The sequence below is a fragment of the Borostomias antarcticus genome (genome assembly GCF_949987555.1).
Source record: "Borostomias antarcticus genome assembly, chromosome: 7".
Classification (NCBI taxonomy): domain Eukaryota; kingdom Metazoa; phylum Chordata; class Actinopteri; order Stomiiformes; family Stomiidae; genus Borostomias; species Borostomias antarcticus.
In genome coordinates, this window is record NC_140240.1 from 9,168,575 (window position 1) to 9,193,815 (window position 25,241).

General features: G+C 43.0%; 1 protein-coding gene across 1 annotated transcript in view; it reads left to right on the forward strand.

The window, feature by feature from the left end:
• Positions 1–1,454: 1,454 nt before the first annotated feature.
• igsf21a (immunoglobin superfamily, member 21a) overlaps positions 1,455–25,241 on the forward strand; it is a gene marked incomplete at both ends in the record, with an annotated part of 170,059 nt that continues 146,272 nt past the window's right edge. Inside the window, one exon of the mRNA XM_084440727.1 lies at positions 1,455–1,593. Coding sequence (XP_084296853.1) covers positions 1,455–1,593 — 139 coding nt within the window. The remainder of the gene's footprint in view (positions 1,594–25,241) is intronic.

Genomic DNA, 25,241 nt, shown 5'->3' on the forward strand with positions numbered 1-25,241 from the left:
GGGCGGGTGAAAAATCATTAAAAAAAACATGTTAAACTCTCGATTTCAAAGACAAGAAACTCACCGAGGTGTTAGTTGGCGTTCTGAAATATAATTCGCCATAAAGTAAGATTCTAGTTCATCTGGAAAGTTTAAAAAAAAAAATATATATTTAGCATAGAACTATTTAGTCGCAGCACCCACATCCATTGTATGACCTAAACGGTGGTAGAGCAATTATCAGACTTTCTCAAAAATGCTAGTTTTGTCAACTTTTATGTGAACCATTGTATATGATCATAAGTAACCTTAAAACAGGGCTAAACATGCATTTTCCCTTTACTACTCCTTGACACCCATCTTTAGCCCACACTCAGGACCAAGACTTTTCCTGAAATTACCTACGCTCGGTGTGGTGTGGGTCGCATTGTCACTAGACCTGCAAGTCTGTTTGAGGATCTGAATTAACCAAGGGGATCAATTGGGGGATGTTTGATGATGAAACCAACAACACTGATGTGATGCAGATCTTTCACACTGAGGTGAGGAGTGCCAAACGTCTGAAGGCAAAGTCGTTCACCTCCTGAAATCTCGCTGATCATCAATCAATATTCAGTCGTGTGCCCATTTGAGATAGGAGGCTCCCACTTCCCTTTTCATTGATTCTATTTTGGCATGCGAATAAGGTTGAAACGTAATAGTACTGAGACTTTTGTCTATAAGCATCTCACTGTGGATTTGCATGTATTCCCACAGATTAATGCTACATACAACTGGATTGTATATGCCAATGGAGAAAACAATTGCCTGCAGGACAACTGTTTATTCAGTCAGTGCACAATCAATATAAATTCGTAATTCACACTAGCATTGGAAGCAATGCCCGTGCATCTTGGGGCTTGGGGCTGTTGAGCCGCTTGAGGTTTCAAATGCGCCTGACAGTAAGATGCTGAATGTCCCGGTTCATTACGGTTAAAAGTAGGATAGCGCGTCACAGTGTGCAGGAGGGGAATCTTTCAAAAAAACATTTTCACTAAGGAAAAACAACATCCTACAAAAAACAAATCGGCTTAGGGGACAGCATTAGAGGGGAGGCGTTGTGCGCTCGGGTAGGATTAAGAGAAAATTGTATGAAATAAAGAGCGAGTGATCAAGAGTGACTGTGCGTGCGTCTGAGTCTGGAGGGCGGGAGTAGAATGAGCGAGCAGGCGAGAGAGAGAGAGAGAGAGAGACAGAGAGAGAGGGAGCATTGACTGAGGAGCATATATTTCCATCCAAACCTATCTTTTTATGATCCTCGACTGCACTGCTTGCCTACATGTTGTCTAACAGGAACATATATTCCTTCGCAGTTTAGGACCCGTCTTGGCTGATCTACACGAAGTGTATTTATTGCGAACTTCTCATAATTCCCATTTACACTTGAGCAGCACCATGAATAGTTCGCGGGCACCTCTCGCTCTCATACCGTTGGAATGGTGGGGATTACGCAGCCGAAACACGGAGAGAATGTAAACGCTGATGGAGTTTGGGATTTATTGCGAAATAAGGGAAAGATGACCGTCTTCTCTTTGTGTTTGCTTTTGTGCGCAGATCTACTGGATTTAGCCTTTGGTAAGTCTCGCCCTTACATTTAACATAGTTGTATTTATAAGCTATATAATATATAAGCCTCACATCCTTGTGTATGGGGATTAAATGTCCTTGCTCAATGTGTTCACAATAACACTTGACCACACATACCGAAAATCTCTCTACAATACATTGCACATATCGTCGTGGGAACTTTTTCTTATTCCAAAGAAGTCTATCTTGCAGTGAGATCCATACACGTTAGTCCCCATAGACTCGGTTTTCATTCATTGCTTTTTTGAGCTGTGGCATCTATGGATAGGGTTGGGGAAAGGAGGGAGGGAGAGAGAAAGAGAGAGAGAGGGGAGGGGGGGGGGGGGGGGGAGTAACGTTATTTCTTCCGAGTAATGTTCTATGGTATAAGCAGCGTGAGTTATGCGCTCCACCTTCCTGTCGGGATTTGGATCACTATAGCTGGCCTGCTGTCTCGTCTATCATTCTACTATGGCACAATGCGATGTTTCAGCAACACATCTCTTTTTGAGTTATGGTATTCCTGTATATAAACGGGTTTACCATCAGGCTTATGTGGTGTCCATCGTTACACAGAGACCCACAGCCTAAGCTATTCCTACTATACCCAAATGTCAGAATTGAAGCATAATAAAGACACATTGTACTACATATTGGAGTATGCATTCTGGGTATCCGCCTCGCCCAGGTTCTGTTCACTTATGGACCAGAACACACTTTAGGACTTTATCTTAATCAATGGTTTCAAGTGCCTCTCCTTTTAGCACATACCACAATATTGTGCTCTATCCGAACTTGGATCATTGCCATAACCTCAAACTAGTTACAACCATATTTTGATGCCAACTTTCCGGTGCTTTACCCCCTATAGGAGGCAACAGCACTTCCCACTGCAGTATAGTTTACTGCTGCCTTTTACTGTACTGTAGGTGATATGTACTCAGGCTTCATGGGCGATAGGCCTAGTGCTCTTCTTTTTTATATGTGTGTGGTGTCATGACTGTGGGCTACCCTGCTACCCTACATTTGGTTTAGTGGATATCCAGTCAGAATAATGAAAAGGATGTACACTATGCAGCTGTAACCGAGTGAAACATGAGAGTAGCTGGTGAAGCTCACTCCTTAAAGGAGCGCTGACAGTCCCTCCAAGAGGGACGTCCCTATCGACGCAACTGTCAGTGCCTCTGCCTCCCAAACCGTAGACCTGGGTTCTAATCCCGCCCTGGGCTTGCCGAAACAGATGGGTTACACAGATAAAAGGTGAAGGTCCTGTTGTGTTCATGATGTGTGGCATGCACACAATGATTGATCTAATGTTTGAAACCTGCACACAACCAAGACCAACTTGAGGATAAAGAAAGCGAATAGTATATTGATCAACGCTTGAATTTCTCTCCATGTAACCTTAGGCAGCCTTTGGTTAAACTTCAAATGGATAAGCTGTGATGGTTGTTGTTGGAGATGTTTATCTCAAACATACAGAATGTTTTCAGTTGGCGTGAGCGTTCCGTCTCTGAGTATTATCAAGTCGGTCTTAGGTATTGGTCTTTCATGACACACCCTGGTCGCAGTCTGATGCTAACAGTTTTGAGATGGACAGGCATCGTGGTACAGTAGCACCTTTGACTTACGAACGCCACACTGTCTGGTGTTGACTGTGTGGTTGTGTTTGCTTATGAACCCACAGCATGTACAGTCTGCGCTGAGGTTTGGTGCACAGAATCATGTTTATTATTATCTGATGCATGTTCTCAGTGTTTCGTTTAGCATGGCAGAACATCTCCTTTGTAACATACAGGATTTCCACTGTTGCCGTTACTGTATGATCACATGGGGTTTTGTCTGCTTACAGTCATTCCTATGGATACCATCATCACATTGTATGTGAATGTGTGTGTATTTTTGTGTGTGTGTGTGTATTTGTAAGCATTTTTTGTGTTTTCAAGTGCTTCTGGTAAGTGGAGAGTGACACGTGTGGATTCTTCTGAGCTATATTGCAGTGGATTCCTAGTTATATTCTCTTACTGTATGTCTAGTCAATGGTAAACTGAAGTGCCTTGTGAAGCAGAGCTGTGATGTAAGGCCATCATTGAATCTTCAGAAGGACAAACATGCCTATGTTCATAAATTGACGCCCTTAAGGAGCGTACTTGACCAGTATATGTGATTCTTCAAAGAGTGTCATTACAGTTCCCTGCAGAAGGATAACATCCACAGATAGTGGATCCGCTTGTTCGCTCTACCTAAACTGGCCGTGGTTGTCAATGTGTGAGTTTGTATGCTGTATGTTACTGTATCCTTCTAGCAAAACATTTTCATTGGAAAAAAAAATCTCACAGCTGCCATGAGTGGCAGTAGGTTAGGAATCACATACAGTACATCTGCTGCACCTTCCTTTGAATCCAAAAGAGCAGCAAATGTTTCACATTAATGTCAAGTTTATTCCTTTGCCATCCAGTGCAGCCTATTTTGGAGAGAATCTACCTATACTGTAGTTATTTTGTGTTTGCTGAAGTGCCCTGGCTGCAGGAATGCTCTTGTCTTGCTTAACCTTGCAAGTCATACTGTCCTGAAACTCAAAATAGTCCTTGTCTCTGGCTAGTGTCTCTGGATGCTGTCGTGAGATACTTGAGATGAGCTGAGGTTCTGGATTTCTGGCATACAAGTGTGTCTGGAGAGAACTCAGGCATGTTGATATGCCCATTGATTTAAACCCCCTAGTAATATATTCAGTGTCAATTCTCGAGGTCAGAGAGCAGAGTTTAACCTTCTGTGATGAGGTAGCCATAATCCTGTCTCTCCTCTTCTGCCTTGCCTTTCATCCGGTGTGGGGCCAATTATCATCAAAAGAAAGGTGATTTGGGAAAAATGCATTTCTTGGATTCTTTGATCAGTTTGAACTAAGGAAACCAGTGAATATATCACACTTTATATATACAAGCTAAATAGTTTATTTAAGTTTGCTAATTAGGCCTGCTATGTCACATTAAAGCTCAATGAGAAAACTTTTTTATAGTTCAATATTCACCTTTACTTGCTATTAGTTTTTGGCTAGTCCACTAGTGGGAAATCTTGTGGTGGAAATGGAAGTGACACGTTCTGCGTGTCACAATATCAGGAAGACAACGAACACTTCGCCCAGCGAAACGAAATCTACATGCACATAAAAGAAAGAAGACCGGTATTTACCTGCATTGAAGCCATCCTTCAAGAAAGTAGCTACAATCTTCCAATCCAGTCTGCGCCACACGCGTTTGTTATCATTTTTCTGCCATCATTACAGTGAGTGAGTGGGGGATTGTGGGAAGTGTGGTTCTTAAAACGCAGTGCCGATTTTATCATGACCAGAGGGGCTGACAAAATGGCGAGTTATCTCATGTAGCTTTAATGACATGTTATGTCATCTTGGTTAATGTAAAGTTGTCATAACAAACACAATGCCATCTCAATGTCAACTTTGCATTAAAAGTGATATAATTGACCAAATTGAACTTCATGACAACAGTCATAAACAATACTTCATATGTCATGTCATTGTTATTACAGTGTCATGACAGTGACATGTCAATCTTATGCACACCCCTTTTTGATAATTAGGTCTGCTAGGTCACATGTATGCCATGTTATGTTTGCATTACGAATGACATAAACATAAATAAAGATTCTTCATGTGTCATGTCATTATTATGACAGTGGCATGACAGCGTTATGGCAGCGTCATATCAGTCTTATGCACACCGCTTCAAATAAAGTGCTACCCAATGTGGTCAGAGGGGCGAAGGGGACAACGCCTTCTTAGTCTAGATGGAAATAGGGGTCCACGCGCACCCCCTAGATTTTTTTATGCCACCTGATTTTACTTTATCCTTAAAGCCCCACTATGTTGTTGATTTCATCTTAAAATATCAGTTTCAAAGTCTATCTGTTGGTGTGCTGGATTATTATAGCGAGAACAGCACCTCTTCCATTCCCACAGAAGGGTCCGGCAGCCTGTATTTGCACTATGTAACTTTTGACCACGAGCTGCGTTTTTCTCTCGCATGGATGTTCTGCTTTACCTTTAGCTCTCCTCTTCGAATTTGCCGGCAGACTCCGTTTTCCTCAGCTTGTCAGTTGTCAACAAATGCACATGAGAGGTTTTAACAGGCATCTCTCAGCGTTTTACGATAATGGTACCTAGATTGTAATGGCTCTAGTGGCCTTTAGGGGCCGCTAAAGTGCACAGAACTGGACCGCTACATAATGGGGCTTTAAAGTGTCTATTTTCAGAATCTGCCAGGTAACAAGCTGAAATAATGTCCCAAAGGCTTCATTTTTAACCCTTTATTGCACCGAACCCGAACCCGAAAAATCAAAATATGATATTTACAAGTGGTATAACTTTTGATGTAAACAACTTACAGAGACAAATGAACATACAATTCTGACCCAAAGAATTCAATGAAAGTTATTTATTACATTCGACAACATCTTGACTCTTGGTTTTTATTATTTATGGTCAAAACAGCAAAAACGGCCAAAAATGCTCATATCACTACCAACTAGTTGACCTAAACTATTCATCATCCTCATCACTGAAGAGATCTTCTAAGTCTAATTCTTCCATTTCCAGCCCTTCATCCTCATCATTATGCTCATACTCTCCATCCTCTTCCCCCACAGACAAGTTATTGTTGGCGGAATCAGCTACCATGTCAAGAGCTGCTTGCTCTTCTGACTCTGCTCTCTGAGCCAGTACCTCAACAAGAGAAGGAGGGAGGATGGGTCCAATTGTCCAGATGGGTTCCAACACCTCCTCCTCTCCTGTCTTCTCCCAGCCCATGCCTGGATCATATGGTTTGGGGCTCTCGATTATGGCCTCGTCTGCTCTCTTATAGCCGACTACTCTGTAGTTGGCTCGCTGTACATGTGGGATGAGACAGACTTTGGGGGGGAGGCAGACGTTCCAGGTCTACTTTTGAATTTGAGTCCAGGACTTTGTCAGCACCGACCATTTTTCTTAGCATCTTGGTTTGTACTGCGTCAACTGATGTCATCCGTGCTTGGCCATACATGATGCATGTGAAGCTCTCCATCTCCTGTTGAAGCTCATCTGTAACAAGCCAGTCTGCACCAAGCTGCCTGAAAGCATTGTGGAGGGGCAGGGGATTCACCTTGCCTTTGCCTTTAAAAGCGCTGGTACAGTCCTGCCCAGTAAAGACACAGAATTCCAGCAGGGTGCTACAGTAATCAGGGCCCAGTGATTTAGACAGTTCCGTCACATTTACGAGTGTGTGATGTTTGCCAGAGCCGTGGTCAAGGTAGATTGAGAGGTTGATCCTGCTGGCATGGTAGAGTAGGATCATCAGAATTTATGTGTCAGGTGTCCTCACCACACAGGACTTGTACCCCCTTTTGACAGCCTGGTGGAGGTACAGGACAATGTGGCTGTCTGTCTCCTCCTGGTTGGACCGCAGTGCATAGATCTCAGATGTTTGGACCTGTAACAAATAAAGAAACTAAATACTACTACATAATGTAACAATTAATACATAAGACAACAACTGCATGCCTTAAAATGTTTAAGAGCCCAAATATGGTCTGTAATTGTACATGTGTGAAGTCGAGAATATTCACAATTCCAGAGCCATTTGGTCTACCTATCATTGTAGAGCCTAAAGATTTTTTTTCAAAGCATTGTGTATAGGGTGACTGCTTAAGTCACACATCTTCTGTCAACTTACTTTTCCATTTGTTGATGTTAGGTCATAGAATTTCCCGTCAACACACACCATTGCTTTCATGCTCTTCTCAATCCGGGATGCTGGCTCATTGCTCCCCCAGACCTTTAGAAACAGATCACATAGCTGCTTCTTGTTCAGCTCATTACCAAGGAATGACGAATCAGGGAGTAGAACTTGTGGGATGTGATCTGACAGGAGCATTTCTCCATTACTGTGATAGGGAGCAGAATAATCGTTCTCCAGGGACACTTAAAGGAAAATTCAAGTCTATGATTTTGTAGCCTCTAAACCTCTAAATTTGTTGTAACTTGTTTACAATTAACTTAATCCAAACCAGAACATTTCATTATTTTCAGTAATAAGTTCAATAAACTGAATGTGGTTGTTACAGGCGCTGTTATTTTGAAAGACTCGATTGACCAGCATGCATTGAGCAAACTGAGCTGAGCCGAACTGAGTCGGAATTCGGCAGAACAACAGCGGTAGCTATCATTATTTCTTGAGTAAACATTTGTCACTCAGAACATTTGTCAGACCCTTTATCTAGCTACATTTGCTATTGAAGAAAGACACAGACAATGTCAAAATACTGTGCAATTTATGGAATCAAAGATTTACCTGCACCGGCGGGAGTGAGTTTCCATCGGTTGCCAGAACACTGCAAAAAGTCCAAAGAACTCAAGTAAATGAAACATCTGTGCGCCGCTTGTCATCTTATGTGTGAGTGTGTGCGAGCGCATATTTTTTGCTTTGTTGAACTAACTTTATAGGGTAGGCTAAAGCTAGAGGGTTAGCATGGCGCACTCGAGTACCCGTCCTCTTAGATGTTTTTGTTGTTGTTGTAGTCCTCGTTATTTTGCTTTTCGCTTAGATGCGGCAAATCTCCGGAAGTGCAGACTTTGTGAATATGCTTTGTTTACATGGAGCAACTATAGTCAAGGAAACCACATTTTTCTTTATTGTTTTGTGGGTGTCTAGTTGTTAAGCCTAATGTTGTTCTAGGGTGGAATTCTCCCTTAAGAGTCAGTGATCAGACGGTGATTGGGTGCTTCGTGCTGTCCTACACAGACCTGCAAATACTGTGGTTACACAACTCCAGTACACAATAGACTGCAGAAAATGTCTCCACTCATGAGGGGAAATTGCTTATTATCGTATAGTCTATAGACAAATAATTATTGTATACAACATCGTAATGGCTTGGTGGTCTATAATTATTCCTGAACAAGTCTTGTGCTTTTACAATGGGAGTCTGGTAGGTCCTGGTACCGGACAAGCCAGAACCAGCACCAAGGGAGCGTTTCATTCATATTGTGATTGGGTCAGCCGCTAATCGTTCAAGTGGGTTTATTTGTCTCCAACTGTAGACCACTCCTTTCATCTTCATCCCCTGCCCTGCCTTTGTGAATGTTTAGAAATAAAAGGCACATTTGGTCAATGCTGTCATTTTATTGTTATTTTATTCAACAAAATCAGTGTCCATCAGCCATGTTATAAGAAATAGGCATACATAAAATAAAAGCCAAGCAGTGTGTGCCAAACAGTGTGTCCAGTATCAGTAGTAGTAGCAACACATATAAAATTGTGTACAGTACTCTGTGCATCCGTGCTGTGAAGAGCGCTATATAAATAAAGCTTACTTACTTACTTACTTAATATGTGCAGCATCACACACAATCTTAAAGGTGCCGAGAATGGGGGCTAGTTTCGGAATCTGAATCGGTCTATTGCCAAGTAGTTTACAACATACTAGGATTTAGCATTGGTCAATATACTGCATAACATTGATGGAGACAAGGGTGCAGGGACAAGATGAGACGGTACAAATGAGTAGTATAAAATACAATATACAAATGGAGAGAGATGTGTAGGCCTAGGCTACAAAATGTAATGTGTGCGTGACATTTTGTGTGGAGGTGCTTGTAGGCAATGTAGCAAGCCCTACAATCTGGTCAGGTAGGCTATATTGTATACTCTATATGAATGAATAGTGTTTGTAATTTTCAGACAGTAGCCTAGTCAATGTAGGCTACCTGCACCGATGACCTGCACATTAATGCTGTGGAACGACTTCCTGTTCACTCATTTACAGTAGGCACAATGAGGTTGCAGGATTACCAGAATATTATGTCAGATATCGTCATTAACTTCAACTGAATGCTTTCAACATAGTCACCTGCTACTGTATTCTGCTGGAGTACTAGCCTCCCTTGCGGTAATTTGTCAGCGTTTTGGCCGATCACAAATTAGCAAGAAAAAAGGCATTACATTGATTTAAGAGAAAAGAACCCGCCCTAAGGGAGGCTAGCCTCCCTTCCATAGATATCTATGGGTCCTCCAGCTGCATGTTATAGATGTCATTGTTGGAGCTTTAGCATTTCAATAATGGATTTTTATCCATAGGGAAAACCTGCTTTATGAACAAAAGATAAGAGATAATATTAATTATAAATAAATGACGATTCACGATGTGAATTGTGTAGTCTAATAATAGCGATTTCAGGCCGGAGAATGTTATTTAGAGACATACTGGAGTTTGCGGAAAAACTGTAATGTTATTACTGTAGATAATCCTCCGGGAATGATAGGACATCCCATCGCAGTCTTAAAATCCTCTCCCGGTGAAACATGCATGCATTGAAAACTTCACAAAGTAATGCACTTCCTCATCTAGTAGGGAGAGACGGGGAGACAGCCTGGGTTTTTAGAGAAAACCTGCTAGCGAGCAGGTTAGGTTGACAGAATGAGTTACCATGGTAACCGACCCACACTTTCAGTGAACTCGCTTTCTGGAACGGGTTTGAGTTGCCTTTCTTTCGCGAGTTTGAGTTGTCTCTCTTCCTGGAGCGGAAAACCCAGGCTGTCCCTCATTTGAGGGCTAACAAAGTCAGGATTTTCACTAAACTCGCTTTCTGGAATACCCCCCAGATAGTTTGCTTCAGATAAACATTGAGTCTTTGCTTTGTATAACCATCTGGGAACTGTCCTTTGGAAACTGTTTGGAAAAGGGCAGGCATTTTCAAAAATATTCAGCAGGTGGTTGGACCATGAACCGTCTATTGCCACCTACAGTATCATGCGTTAGCTTCAACCGCTCCTTGCTGTCGTCACACCTAAACCTGCCCAGTGTAGCTGTTTGTATTTCCTCATAACATAAAACGCTGTTAGGCAAGATTATTTTCTGATCTGGCACAAATGGATTGTTATAAAAGACTGATTTGTGATAGAAACAGAATGTGAGCTCGCAAGATCTGGGCTCACGAGTCTAGCTTCCTCCCACTGCTGTTCTCAGTTTACATATTCAATTAACATCGGCATTAAGTGTATTATGAGGAGTCTGTAGTCTACAAAGTTAGTTTGATGAAGTCAGTATCTGAGAAACACAGTTTTTTTTTTGATGGCTTGTTTAGCTTCCAGGCAGGTTGGTCAGTAGACTGTAGATCATTCTGCTGGTGGCAGGTTTAGCAGGGATTTAAAACGGTGTGGTACATGATCTCAGACTTTCTCGTTCGCTGTCCTCGTCTGCTAGTGACAGCTGGGGTGCTTGAGTCACAGGAAGTAGAATTGATATTGGCAGGAAAATGGACTGTGGTGGCGCTTGCGCCTCCATCCACAAATCACTGGGCTATATTTCAAGGCTGCTTTCAGCAGTTATATAAAATGATTATAAACCAATCTGACTCAAGCACTCTTTTGTGTGCCTGCCTCTCACATTGTTTTATTCTATATTTTTTCTATTGTGTGGTCAGAACAACTGCCAAACTAATCTGATACAGTATGTGTGCTTTCATTTGTCCTTTTATAGGTCATGTATGTAATATGCTATCATTTCAACCATGCAGTCTTTTCTCAAACGTGGAATTAGAATGGACATTGTGGAAAACCATATTCGGACCAGTTTTAATGTTAGAGAGATGGTTTTGGTCCATCATGAATAGCAGCAATTACTTGTCATATTACTGGAGACCAATTTCCTCAGATAGGTCATTGCAAATGTAAAATTGTAACTGTCAAATTACCCTTACAATCTGGAACTGTTGAAGCTTTCAGTCACATTTGATAGCATACAAATGGCCTATGATCAAGAAAGCACATCACCCTCACCCAAAATTACAGCTTCTACTGAAAGTCTCTTTTCTTTTTTTTTTGTTGAACCTTCAAATAGCCTTAAGAACAATAGTATATACTGTTACACCAGAGTTATAACAATAGAGACTTGGGTCTTCTTAAAAATTAAGTGTTATCTCTTCTGTTTAACAGTGCATTATGCTTTACTAGTTCTGATACCTGTGATAGACGGTGATAGAAAGATGCCTCATCTAATCACCTGCCTGTATTGTTTTTTAAGTAGCTGCCCTTTTCCAAAGTTTCCAATAAAGCGTTCCCAGATGGCTCTGTGGAACAAACCATCTGGCGCATCAAGTTATGTTCCCTCAGCACCTATGATTTTCCCCCCATCCAGATTAGGCCCTATGCCTCTGCCCAATGTTCCTTCTTATCTAAAGCAATACCTAGTTCCGTGCAGATCCTCATACTCACTTAGACATGCTCAATACCCCTATTTTTTTGCACCCAGAATCTCTAAAGAAGTTGTGTGCCGTGCCTTTAGATTCAAAGGCCCATCTGACTGGAATAGCCTGCCTGACTCTTTCTGATCCATCTCTTCACTGCAAAATGATTATTATTTGCTCATTTGAAAACAACTTGTTCTTGTTTCTGACTGTGTTTAACTCTTTAAAATTGATATGTGGGGTGTGGGCGGGTTGGCGGTTGTGAGTGTGTGGGTGCCATACTTATATGCGTCTATGTTTTTCTGTAACTTTCTTTTGATTTGTTGCTATTGCTGTTGTAGTGGTGTTTCCAAGACCCCCATGAACGAGATGATTAATCTCAAGGGCTTTATCCTTCAATAAAGTTAATAGGGAGGTAAAGTGACGAAGCGCCCTCTAGTGGTATGGTTTGCACTGTTGTATTAAATTGCATTGCAATTTTTTATTACAAATCATATTTTTGTCTGCATTGCATTGTTATTCACATAGTAAGGCACTGAGTCATTGTTTTATCGATTTCGATCCTGTTTGTGCAGTTAAAGACAGCTGGGTGTAAACTGACTACAGTTCCCATGATCCACACACTGTGTGTCGCTGCTACACAGAAATAGCCTGTTAGGGATAGGGATTGGATGGCACTAAGTAGGGACTCCCTCACCCCATACTCCCGCATAACCCTCCACAAGCCCTCTCGAGGGACCCGGTCGTAAGCCTTCTCCAAGTCCACAAAACACATGTAGACAGGTTGGGCAAACTCCCAAGCCCCCTCCAAGATCCTCGCGAGAGTGAAGAGCTGGTCGGTGGTTCCACGACCAGGACGAAATCCGCATTGTTCCTCTTCGATCTGAGGTTCGACTATCGGCCGGACCCTCCTTTCCAGCACCTTGGAGTAAACTTTCCCTGGGAGGTAATGTGATGCCTCTATAATTGGCACACACCCTCTGGTCCCCTTTTTTGAATATTGGGACCACCACCCCAGTCTGCCACTCCTTTGGCACTGACCCAGACTTCCACGCAATGTTAAAGAGGCGTGTCAACCAAGACAACCCCTCAACACCCAGCGCCTTCAGCATTTCTGGACGGACCTCATCAGTCCCTTGGGCTTTGCCACTGTGGAGTTGTTTGACTACCTCAGTGACCTCCTCCAAGGAAATTGACGACCCCCCATCATCTTCCGGCTCTGCCTCGATCGTAGAGGGTGGATTAGTTGGGTTCAGGAGTTCCTAAAAGTGCTCCTTCCAACGCTCAACAACCTCCTCAGTTGAGGTCAGCAGTGTCCCCTCCTTGCTGTATACAGCTTGGATGGTCCCCCGCTTTCCCTTCCTGAGGTGTCTGATGGTCTTCCAGAAACACTTTGGTGCCGACCGAAAGTCCTTCTCCGTGGTTTCGTAGTTCTCCGAACTCCTCCCACACCCGCTGCTTTGCCTTGGTCATGGCCGAAGCCGCAGCCCTCCGGGCCAGTCGATACCCTGAAACTGCTTCTGGGGTCTCCCGGGCTAACATATCCCGGAAGGCCTCCTTCTTCAGTCGGATGGCTTCCCTGAGCACCGCTGTCCACCACGGTGTCTGAGGGTTACCGCCCCTTGAGGTACCTATGGCCCTCAGGCCACAGCTCCCAGCCGCAGCTTCAGCAATGGAGGCTTTGAACACCGACCACTCATGCTCGATGTCCCCAACCTCCACAGGGATGCCTGAAAGGCTCCGCCGGAGCAACAAATTGTCCACATTAATTAACTAAAATGGGGCATGGGGCTGGGTGTGGCCTATCATAAAACAGTTCCATTAGAGTCAAAGGCAACCTTATTTATATAGCACTGTTCACACAAGTAAATGTAGCACTATATATTTTCCTATGAGGAAAATATATAGTGATGTTTTCATAATGAAACAGCTTTTGCACAAGTCATCCAGCCATAGGCCTACTACAGCCTTTCATATGAGAAAAGTCTCATAAGTCTTCAGTCAAAAAGTTGGACCTGTTGGAAATGGACCCAGGGCTTTTTGACCCGAACCTGATATGCATACATTTTTATGAATATTATTATTATTGTAATTATTATTATTGTTGTTGTTGTTATTATTATTATTATTATTATTATTAATATATTATGTATTTATATATATATTTAAAAAAAACAGACCCAGTCCAAAATGGACCCGAGGATAATCAGACGCCATCTGAAACGGACCTGTGTGTAACCCAGCTGAACAGGGACCCGTGTGTAACCCAGCTGAACAGGGACCCGTGTGTAACCCAGCTGAACAGGGACCCGTGTGTAACCCAGCTGAGCAGGGACCAGTGTGTAACCCAGCTGAACAGGGACCCGTGTGTAACCTAGCTGAACAGGGACCCGTGTGTAACCTAGCTGAACAGGGACCCGTGTGTAACCCAGCTGAACAGGGACCCGTGTGTAACCCAGCTGAACAGGGACCCGTGTGTAACCCAGCTGAGCAGGGACCCGTGTGTAACCTAGCTGAACAGGGACCCGTGTGTAACCTAGCTGAACAGGGACCCGTGTGTAACCCAGCTGAACAGGGACCCGTGTGTAACCCAGCTGAGCAGGGACCAGTGTGTAACCCAGCTGAACAGGAACCTGTGTGTAACCCAGCTGAACAGGGACTCAGATGCAGAGAAAGAAGGACTCCAAAACGTCTTTACTCTGTAAAAAGCAAAGAAGATTCAAAAAGTCCAAACTGAGGCAAGGCAAAAACTTAACATAAATCGATCACATGAGGCCGACGTACAAAACGCTTGCGAACACAGTAAGACACTCTGGCACAGAAGACAGGGAACACACTAAATAGGCACCAACATAATTTGGAACAGGTAAAGCCAATCAGGGCAGGGCAGACAATCACTCAGGCTGGGGAACACACTAGGACAGTTCTGAAACGAGAGGAAAGGAGAGAACCACACATGACATGAACACATGACCTTGGGGGCAGGGCGGGGCATGACACCGTGGACAACCAGACCTGTGCCCTAACAGACCCTGACGGGTTTAGACGCGATCCGACTGGATGTACATTTCGTTCATGGAAATAATTAGGCTACATAATAAGCAAGGCTTAGTAAAACAATCCTCATGAGTCATCTTACCATTGAATTGCTCCTTGCTTCCTCCTCTACCTGCAACCACACAATCCTTCATCACCAATATGCCTTTTTCGTGTATGGCTTCTTGCTTGCATTCCCATAAAATTAGACAGTAGCCAAGCCTATTTCAAAAGTAAAAAATCAGCAGAAATCCTATGAGGAAAATATACTGTTTTCATAACGAAAGAGCTTTTGCACAAGTCATCCAGCCATAGGCCTACTGCAGCCTTTCATACAAGAAAGAACTGAAAAAAACATGTGGCCTATATTAGGCTAATTCACTCAGCACTGACGATAATCAATCATGTTAGACTTGTTACAGCATTAGGGTTGTAACTTTAACAAAAATCCGTCTCACTTTAGCAGGTGCCAGGTGGTCTGTGTGTGTGTGTGTGTGTGGCTGTGTGCAGCATGTGCCAGATGCGCACACAGGTTTTGCTTAGTTACAATTGTCTGAAAGACGCACTCACTGCCTCAGTGTGCTTATTTCCAACACAGATTACCGGTAACTGAAATGTCTCATTTTAAAATCGGAGATTAAAGAATTAAAATGGAAAAAAAAGGTGATTGGTTAAATCAGTTTCAGATGTGCTTACCCGAGACCCGTAACAATTATAATAGACCCGACCCATACCCTTGAGACATGTCAATATTTTTGACCCAGATCCGCTCGGGCTTCAGTTACTGTAGGATCTTGGGCTCGGGTGGACGTATGAAGACTTCAAAATTAATTAATATAACACTACAAAACGTTGATGAAATGTTTGTCATAGGGCAAGGAAGAACAGATTTACTTTTTAATTGAATACTTTCACACCATTGGGGGTCCACAGTCCCACACCATGCCTACAAACAAGCTGAAGTATGACATGGTTAAATTCAGAACCTTGTAGTATAGCAATTGTCCAAAAGGGCATGTGGCGGTGGGCGTTGCACTGCAACACTTTGTGGACAGGCTGCATCGTTGGAGAAGGTCTGCGCACTACTGAGCGCATTTTCTAGTTCTAAATGGTCTTAACTTTTTTTCTGGAAAAAAAAGAAGATACCATTTGTATGAGTTAGTAAGTCACTATAACGACTCAATATCTTGTTATAACCCTAATTTACTCGAAATAACAACTTGGCGAAATAATAACTTGGATACTTGCTTTAGATCAATCCTTGCAAAACACTTCACTAATGATTAATAAATGGTTTCTAAAGACCTGTATTAAGCATCAACTGAGGTATTACTACATGTGCTAACATGTTTTAATTGACAATGCATTAAGGTTATTCATAATGACCCATAAAATTCAAAATACCCATAAATGGTATCACATACGTTATACAAATAATTAGTAAATCATTTAAAACTGGTCAATTAGTCATCTATAAATGACTTCTAAAATATGAGCAGACCATCATCAGACCAACCTATTTCTTCACATAGCCCACATAGCCTCTTTCATTTTACTCACCATTAGTTCATTTTACTCACCATTAGTTCATTTTACTCACCAATTCGCCTTATTCACCTGGCAGCCATATAGGTCAGTCTGGGTTGCGGATGCGGAAGTGCCCGTTGACTTCAATGTTTAAAGTTCACTGTAAAAACATCACTTCAAGAACCGAAATAGTCAAAATAACAGGCTGAATACACTATCGGGGTTACAAACTCATCATTACCAGATACTGATTGTTTTTCACTGCCGTTGTTTTCACGTTTGGAAATACATGGAGGTGAATGAGCCATAGTTAGCTGTCAGCTGCATTCACTCCGAAGTTTTTCCAAACGCGAAAACAACGGCAGTGAAAAACAAGAGTCTGGTAATGATGAGTTTGTAACCCCAATAGTGTATTCAGCCTGTTATTTTGACTATTTTGGTTCTTGACATGGTGTTTTTACAGTGAACTTTTAACATTGAAGGCAATGGGAACTTCCGCATCCGCACCCCTAATTACGTCAGACTGACCAATATAGCAGCTGAGGTGAATAAGGCGAATTGCTAAATCTATCCTGTCATCATCAGCAGAGTGCCACTGATTCAGCAGATAGTATAAAGATCGACTGGGACAGCCAAAGAGAAATGATAAACTGGGTCAAAAATTTGATTGATTCAAATGTGTATGACCGTCCCCTGGACTGACCCCCCCTCCAAAAAAAAAAAGTAAAAAAATTAAATAAAACAATAACCCTTCCTTCCCATACATTTTGAATGGTCCATAAGGGTGCTTTAACACCTGCTTTGTTTAGTTCGGTTAAACCGTAACAGAGTTCACTCTCCCCCTTGGCTTGGTTCTTTTGGGCAGGTGTGCGGGATGTGCACCAAAACGACCGTACCAAGACCTCCTCGAAGAGGTGGTCTTAGTCTGGTCCCAAGTGAACTCTGGTACGGTCCTTGTGTGGTGAGAACATGATCTGACCTCGATTTGACCAAACTCAAGAAAAATTGTATTATACCAGCTCCGGTAGCTAGCAATCTCTAGTCACATCAGTGCTGAACTGGTGTAGGCGGCTCATGGGCATACCTGGATCTGCAGTCATATTGTCGGCTGATGATGATGCCACGGTTCCGGAGGATTCTTAACGTACGCCTCCTCCTGTACTGTCTCGATATGTGCAGTCATTATCTCCAGTGCATCAAAACATTGTTTTCCAGCCGTGACTCATCTTCAAACTGTATAGTTTGCTTATAGTGGTTAATGCAAACATATAATACAGGAGGGCCAGTGCCGTGATCAATCCCAGTAGTTCTCTCTCCATCATGCTCTTTCTCTCCACTTCTGTCTTTATTATTTACCTGACCTCTCACGTGTAATTCTGACCAATTACAGAGCAGTTTGATCAATAAGTGAAATGAGCGTGCATTTTGGTTCGCTTGACCAACTCATCAATTGGTCCGGACAAGAATCCAAGAATAGGTGTGAAAGCAAGCAAACCAAGCAAACCAGCTCAAAAATTAAACAATGTATAAATTTTCCATTATGATGCGAACCAAATAAGTAGACTGGAGCGGACTGGTGAGAAGATGCAGGTGAGAAAACGCTTTAATATTACATTTCAACTCAAATTCCACCAACCAGACATTGGATGTTACAGACCCTATAGTCTTGTCAGACATGCTATACTTTATACAATGGGGAGTTCCGACTTCACAATCTGATTGGTTGAGAGCTGTTGTATATTCCAGAGCCAACGAAGCACACACGCACAGTGTGTGCGTGAGCCGCTTCTATTGCGTGCACCGGGCATGTTTTTTTTGCATTCCCTGATGGGAGGTTTCTAGGCACCAGAAGGGCCCTTGAGCAGTTACCCCAGCCAAAACGCTGAGCTTTGAGCTATAGCCTATAGTAAGCATATCTTAATGGATATAGACTAGTTAATAGTTATCAACCTGGAAATAATACGAAGGGACAGTTGACGCACAAAGAGAAGGAGAGCAATACAGTCAGAGGCACAAACCTAAACTAGAAAGGGTGCTCAGAGAGCACAGGGCTCTGCCTATTAATGCATTTTGACCGAGCCCTGTTTTAAGGTTACTTATGATCATATACAATGGTTCAGATCAAAACGTTGAAAAAACTAGCACTTTTGAGAAAGTCTGATAATTGCTCACCACCGTTTTGGTCATACAATGGATGTCAGTTCTGTGTCCTCCACAGAAATCCCATAATGTGTGCAGGTTGGCTGTATCACTGTCACTTTACCAAATGATTCTGATCGTGTCAGACAGGCAGCGGAGGCCTTCGTGATCCCATATGAGTCATTCTTAAAACTGTTGTCGAGCTTGTTAAGTTGTCTGTCCATTACTTTCGTCAGTCATGGCAAGTTTTGATTGGATAAACCGCCCCATGTTAAAATGTCAATGGGAATTCCAATGTAAGCACTTCGAGAGCTGGCTTACCCTACGCCCACTTTTAAGCATTTTGACAAATTACAGATTAGGTTACATTTCGACTGATGACAACATTTTTCGCAGTTTTGTCAATTTGATTGATTGCTTTTTCATTTGGTCTTGATTTCCGTAAACCAGAATTATTTTACCTGGCCTATAATGTTAAGTGAATGACGAGCTAGTAAGGCCGCTGTCAATGGACCGTAATGTGGACTGTATTTTCATGAGGACTGTAGGGGGCGACGGAGCACTACCAAAACGCTAAACACGGATGAAAATGAAGCAATATGGCAGAATACAAGACATATTTTAGTCAAAAACAGTCTGAAAGTTGTCGTGTCTTAGGCGCAAAAATCAAGTTTTATTTGGATTTGTACGGGTAAACCAGGCTTACCCTGGCTTATAGGAGCAATAGCCACCGTTCGTTTCCCACCTCAGATTGGAAGTCCAGGTGCCACGTCCCCCATATCAAGGTCAGTGGGAGCTCCAAAATTCAACAAAAGGAAAATGCTTGTTTTGCTCATTTGAACATATGAGCGAAACAGTGAGAAATGAGTAAAGCCTATACAAATGATATGTTCAGAGATGTTATTATCATAACATTTACTATGGCAAAGAGTAAACACTTCAGCGCATAAGCACAGACGTTACATTTCTCTATTACAGCGTGTAAGCACAGTCTTCCAACCAGTGTGAATCTCATCCCGTATGTGGATTTTAGCTGCGACCAGCAGCTCGGTAGCTCGCTCGGTCAGCTGTTGCAGCTGTTACTAATCCACTAATTAGACAAGAGAGAAGATTCAGACAGATTGAAAGTGTTTGAAGCCTACTCGTAACATTAGGTGGTTGCAGTGAAATTGCGCTTGTTTGAGATCCTGTGTAGTCATCTACAAGTTGCTTAGTTTCCTTTGCACTTTGCCTGACCAACCAGTAGTCTGCGGTGTTTTCACGTCACCTTTCAGCTCGCACGGAACCTCAAAGGAGGCAATCCAAAATAAGTAACAACTCAACTAGGCTGTCTTTTGTGCAGTGGAAAACCCCCAAAAAGCAAGTCGAGTTGAGTCGAGTTGCTACTCTTTTGTGCGATGGAAAACCGATGGAAAACGTTTCCCAAAAAACTTTCTGTTACACATTTGTAGGTTCTGTGGTCCTCTGCATCTCTAGTTTTGCTTACTGTGCACCATGAACAAAATAAACAGCAGACAAAAGTCCTGGTTTGAGGTCATAGGTCGTGCCTAGCGTATGACCGCAGCTGCGGTATGTTGGCAATATACCACACAATCCCATGAGTTCCTTCAGTATACACAGAAGGCTGCAGTATACACCTGCTCAATAATGTATGACTATGCGGTGCTGACTCTGTTCACAGTGGTGGTGGTATAGATTTTTTTTTTTGAATCCCCATTGCTCAAACATATCCACTCGATTACATCCCAAGATACAAACACTATTCAGCCATATGCTGAAACATACAGCTCTTAGGGGCTAGACGTGTCATGTCTTCTCAGGTGATGGGGCGAACCTAAACCACGCTTTTGACATCACGGGACCGGCAGGAGTGCTCTGCTTGTTGAAAACCAGTCATTGCAACACCATTAACATATTTTATTAACAGCGAGCCTCTCTCTAAATGGGTTTCTCATCCGAGATGACAAGTCGCCTGGCTGTTGACCGTCCTGTGGGAAGAGCAGAGCAGCCAACGGCTTATTTCTCCCACACTGCAAATAATGCAGCAATAATCTGTAGCCATTATGCCAGATATGTCCACTTCTGCTGCCATCTCATCCAGCTCTTACATGGGGGGATGGGGGTGAGGGCGGGGCGGGAGGTCCTGGCACATCAACCCATCAGCCTATAAGGTCTGCCGTCACAGACAATGGCATTGAAAATGATAAAGTCTATGATAAGCAGAGACAAGTAAATGCTGAAGTCTTTGCACTGTGAAGAGAGGCCTGGCCGGTTGGCAGGTTGGCCGATGTACTGGGCTCGGCGTGCGTGGGAGTTTTAAGCAACTCTTGACTCGCCTAGCAGCTGTTGGTGCAGAGATACTATCAGAAAGGGGGTAGGCTTTCCCTCAGGGGGTTCTGAAGAGCAGGGTAACCATTTAGTGGCTCTTTTCGTTGATCTCAATCAAGTAAACAATGGAATTCAATGGTATGTTTTTTTCTTGGACTGCTAACCCTGTTCTTAAACTGTACTATTTTCGGACGTAGAAGAGTATAGTTGTGAATACAGAACTAAGTTAAAGTTGTTCCTCTTCCAAGTTCTCCAAGCTCATCACAGCCATTTTCATCATGCGGCTTCCATATGACAGCTCAGAGGCTGAGGAAGGAGGTTAATGGCTTTTTTTTTCCTCTTCTTTTCTACCTTCTCTTGCACGTCCTCATCATCATATGAAGTCTCCGCTCCACTCTCCTCCTTGAGATTATTGACTGTCACAACCGGGAATTGCTTGACAGGCTTCATCAGCATTTTCCCTGAGCGAGGGAAACACTACCTCCCCCACCCCACCCCACACACACATCCTAATATGGATTATGTGATTTTACTTATCGTTTTCAAACATGGCTGCTGAGTAGTAACAATTGCTCTGCCACTGTGTCCCTATTTTAGGCCCCTTATTAGAGGTCTGTGGGAAGTGCCTGGTGTATAATACAGAGTGCCACTTATCTCTGCGTTCATGGTTCATCACATTGGGCTTAGGCTACTAGGAACAGCGTGCCTAAGCACCGGGGATCTTTCAGCTCTGTCAACACCACAACTTGCCCTTATCCTTCTCACTTCCGTTTCTGCCATTCAACACACTTAACATTTTTACGAGGAGATGTAGCACCGAGATGTAATACCACCAGAGGTAGAATTAGTCAGTGTCAGCATGACCTCAGGATTTAACAGCACAGTGTACCTACTGGACTTGTTTGTTTGCCGTATCAAGGTGAAGGACACTCTCGGTGAAGTATCAACATGAATACCATTAGCATGGAAATACTGTTTGTCGAATCAGAGATGATAAGATAGGGACATAGCCTATGTCTCTTGTATGCCTGCTTTAAAGAACAATGAAATCATAAAAGGACATTTTTGAGAGGACAATTTTATTTTCTACAGCGGAAAATAGGGATCAGTTTCAAAGACACTTTTTGTCTACAAGGCAAGAAACATTGTCACTCCCTTGGAGTAACATTGTCCTATTTGCATAACTTACCCCAGCATCCCTATAGTCAACCATGCCCTTCATAAATATATACAGTATGACATAAGACATCTTCCCAATCTCTCTCATCGTCTACTGCTGATGGAGGGATACCTTCCAAGCCCATGTTTGCAGAGACACCCGCCCTCCACGTCCCTAAGGTTATGGGATCTCTAATCTTTCATATCGCATATAGTAGGCATCTGTCTTCATTTCCCATATCAACTCTGCATTATCTGCTGGAGCCAGTAATATCCTCTGTCTTGTGTGTTTAAGATTGGGCACACGCTGGTGGTAGTGATGGTGATGTTTCCCACTATTCAAACCCTCACTCTGAATGCCCCATCGCTGGGTTTCATGAGAATCACGCTTTCAGATTAGGGGATAAGGGGGAGAAGAGATGGGAGGAAAAAAAACAACACAAAAACACTCTAATCTGTACATTGACGTCAAGCTGTGTGAGTGCAGGTAAAGGGGGATTGCGTGGGCTGTGAGTCAGATTGTTTTCCATTATGCGTACTGACTTCCCAGTGAGCCCCAGATAGGCTTCCTTCCCCAGGGGGACTGCATCCCTGAGGCGTTGGTGCAGAGCTACGTGACACAAAAAAACAAAAATCATGAAGACATTCATTTTGCCCAATCTGCACGCAGCCACAGATATCGGTCTTTGTGATTTTGGGAGGTTTCGTGGAGGGAGCCGAGAGAAGAACACATACAGCAACGTCTGCCATTTACCGACGACATTCACCAGTAGATCTCTCTCAGAGGCCTCTGATCATTCCTTGCCATGTCATCTATTATTGTACAAGTTCATCTATTATTGAATTGAATTGAAACCTTTATTTATTCAGGGAACACAATTGAGAGCATGCTCTTTTTTTCAATGCTGCCCTGCAATAAAGCATACAGAATACGAATATGATACAACAAAACAGCATAGAATCACAAAACAAAGTCATAAGATCCAAGAATAAAAATAAGACTACAAGAAACATGTGCAGTTGACATGGAGCACACTGTCTATCATAACCTTGGACCTCGCCAGAGAGACAAGCTTTAGGGAGTCCTGCAGTCTGTTCCACTGAAAATCTACTGTACCACAGCAGTCTTTACCACTATCGGGTGCATAAAAACTAAAGGCAGATTTTCTAGTACGTTCAGCCTTATGTGTGATTGTGACCTACTGTGGTATTCCATATCTCTAAAATGAATGCACATGGGAAATCTATCTGTGCTCATAGTACATGCCTTTTTTCAAAGGCCTTATCATGTACTGAATACATGTATTGAATAATCGCTCACGTGTGGCACGGCAGTGCATCACTGTCACCTCACAGCAAGAAGGTCTCCGGGCCTTTCTGTGCAGAGTTTACATGTTCTTCCCATTTTCACAAGGGTTTCCTCCCAAATAACCCAATATAAAAAAACATGCAAAAGAACAGATGCTCTTCAGTTCGGTCCCTGACTTGGTCCCCGGGCGCCATGAACAATGGCTGCCCATTGCTCCTGGCTGCCGCTGGAGGAGGATGGCTTGGATGGGAGAAATAATCAGTTTCAACTGGCGACACCCAGAAAATTGTGTGCTGTGTTGCCACCCACTTTGTGCAATGTATGTCACATGTGGCCGAATAAAGACCCTCCCCCTCGGGTCATATAATTTAATTTAAATGTAATTTCATTAATAATGCCGATATGAGCTTCCAGTTATGTGTCAGGCCTACTTTTTGTTCAGATCTGCCTGTGTAGATTTTATAAGTGAACACCCACAATGTGCGTGTTGTGAAAAAGGGGTTTATCGTTGTCTCAGTAGTAAACAGCACAGAGATGTGCGTTGGCTCAGCATAGTAGTACGACTTCAGTGGTGAGTTTGATATGCAGAAACAGAACTGGTGCGTATTTCACTTGAGGATCTTTGTCAGTGCGCCGATCGACAACGCGGTTACCATTTGGGACGCACTGTACGTGCTTGTGTACCAGTCTGGCTGCTGTTTAACAACATTACATTTTTGAAGTTAACAGATCCAGGTGAAACACGACAGCATCGGAAACGCACACACCATCTGAGAATTACCTTGAATATAATCGTCCTTTTTTCAAACCCTGCCTCCCATGGACCTGCTGATCGTTCAGAGCATTGCTGACAACTGGAGAAAATAACATAACAATAACATAATGTATTGCCTAAGTCCATGTCTGCTCTTTTAAGATAAAATGAAAGGTAGTTGGTTGGCAGAATTGTATTTCTTGTCTTCTTGGATACTTAACACTGGAAGGTCATAGGGGGCCTTGGGGTGAGTCCTAAAATGATGGTTGCTCCCCATTAGGGATGAAAGTCTCTCATCTTGCCTTGCACACATTGCATCGGGTTGATTGACTTATGTTTTCAGATGTGCAGTTTACTCTGACTGGCTGGCACCACAGACGGCATAAGAGAAAGCTCCTATTAGTCCCGGTCACAGCCGAGCGAGCACCACTCTCTGCTCTCGGGTGCTGAGGCCTCCATCATCTAACAGCAGCACAGAGGAATTTCAAATGGCATTCTATGGATGCACTCAGATTGTTGATAAGAGTATCAGCAGGCCTGTTTACTACATCATCCATTCCCCTCCACTGCCCTCATTAATATGGATGACCATGTCGGACAGTTATGAAGAATAAATAACTTATCAGAGTGTACAGTATGATGGTTGTACAGTAGCTTTGATCAGATTTAAGGGGATGTCAGGCGACATCAGTTGTAGTAAAATCTGATGCCACTACGAGAACAAAACCAAGGAGGTATAACTAGAAATAACCCAGTTCACTTTTTGGAGGAGCAAGGGTAACAGCGGTCAGTACACATGGCCAAACCAATTATTTGGAAATTAACATCCAATTAGCAGATTGCAGGGGCTATTTGGGCAGTCAGAGTAGTTGCCTTTAAGCAGCGAGTGACTGTGTAAGTCCAGCTAGTTTGGTCACACGTACAGTATGTAGTTATAATTTTTTTTGCGATCAACCAATTTTTAATGCGGTTATACATAGCTGCACGTAGCTCGCCAGATAGAGTGGCCAGCGTTGTTGAGAAAGACACTGGACCCCAAAATCGCTGCCATGCGTCACAGTCACAGCAAGAAGGTCTCCGGAAATTTCTGTGGAGACTTTGCATGTTCTCCCCGTGTTCGCAATGGTTTCCTCCCAAAGAACCAATATGAAAAACATGCAGAAGAACAGATG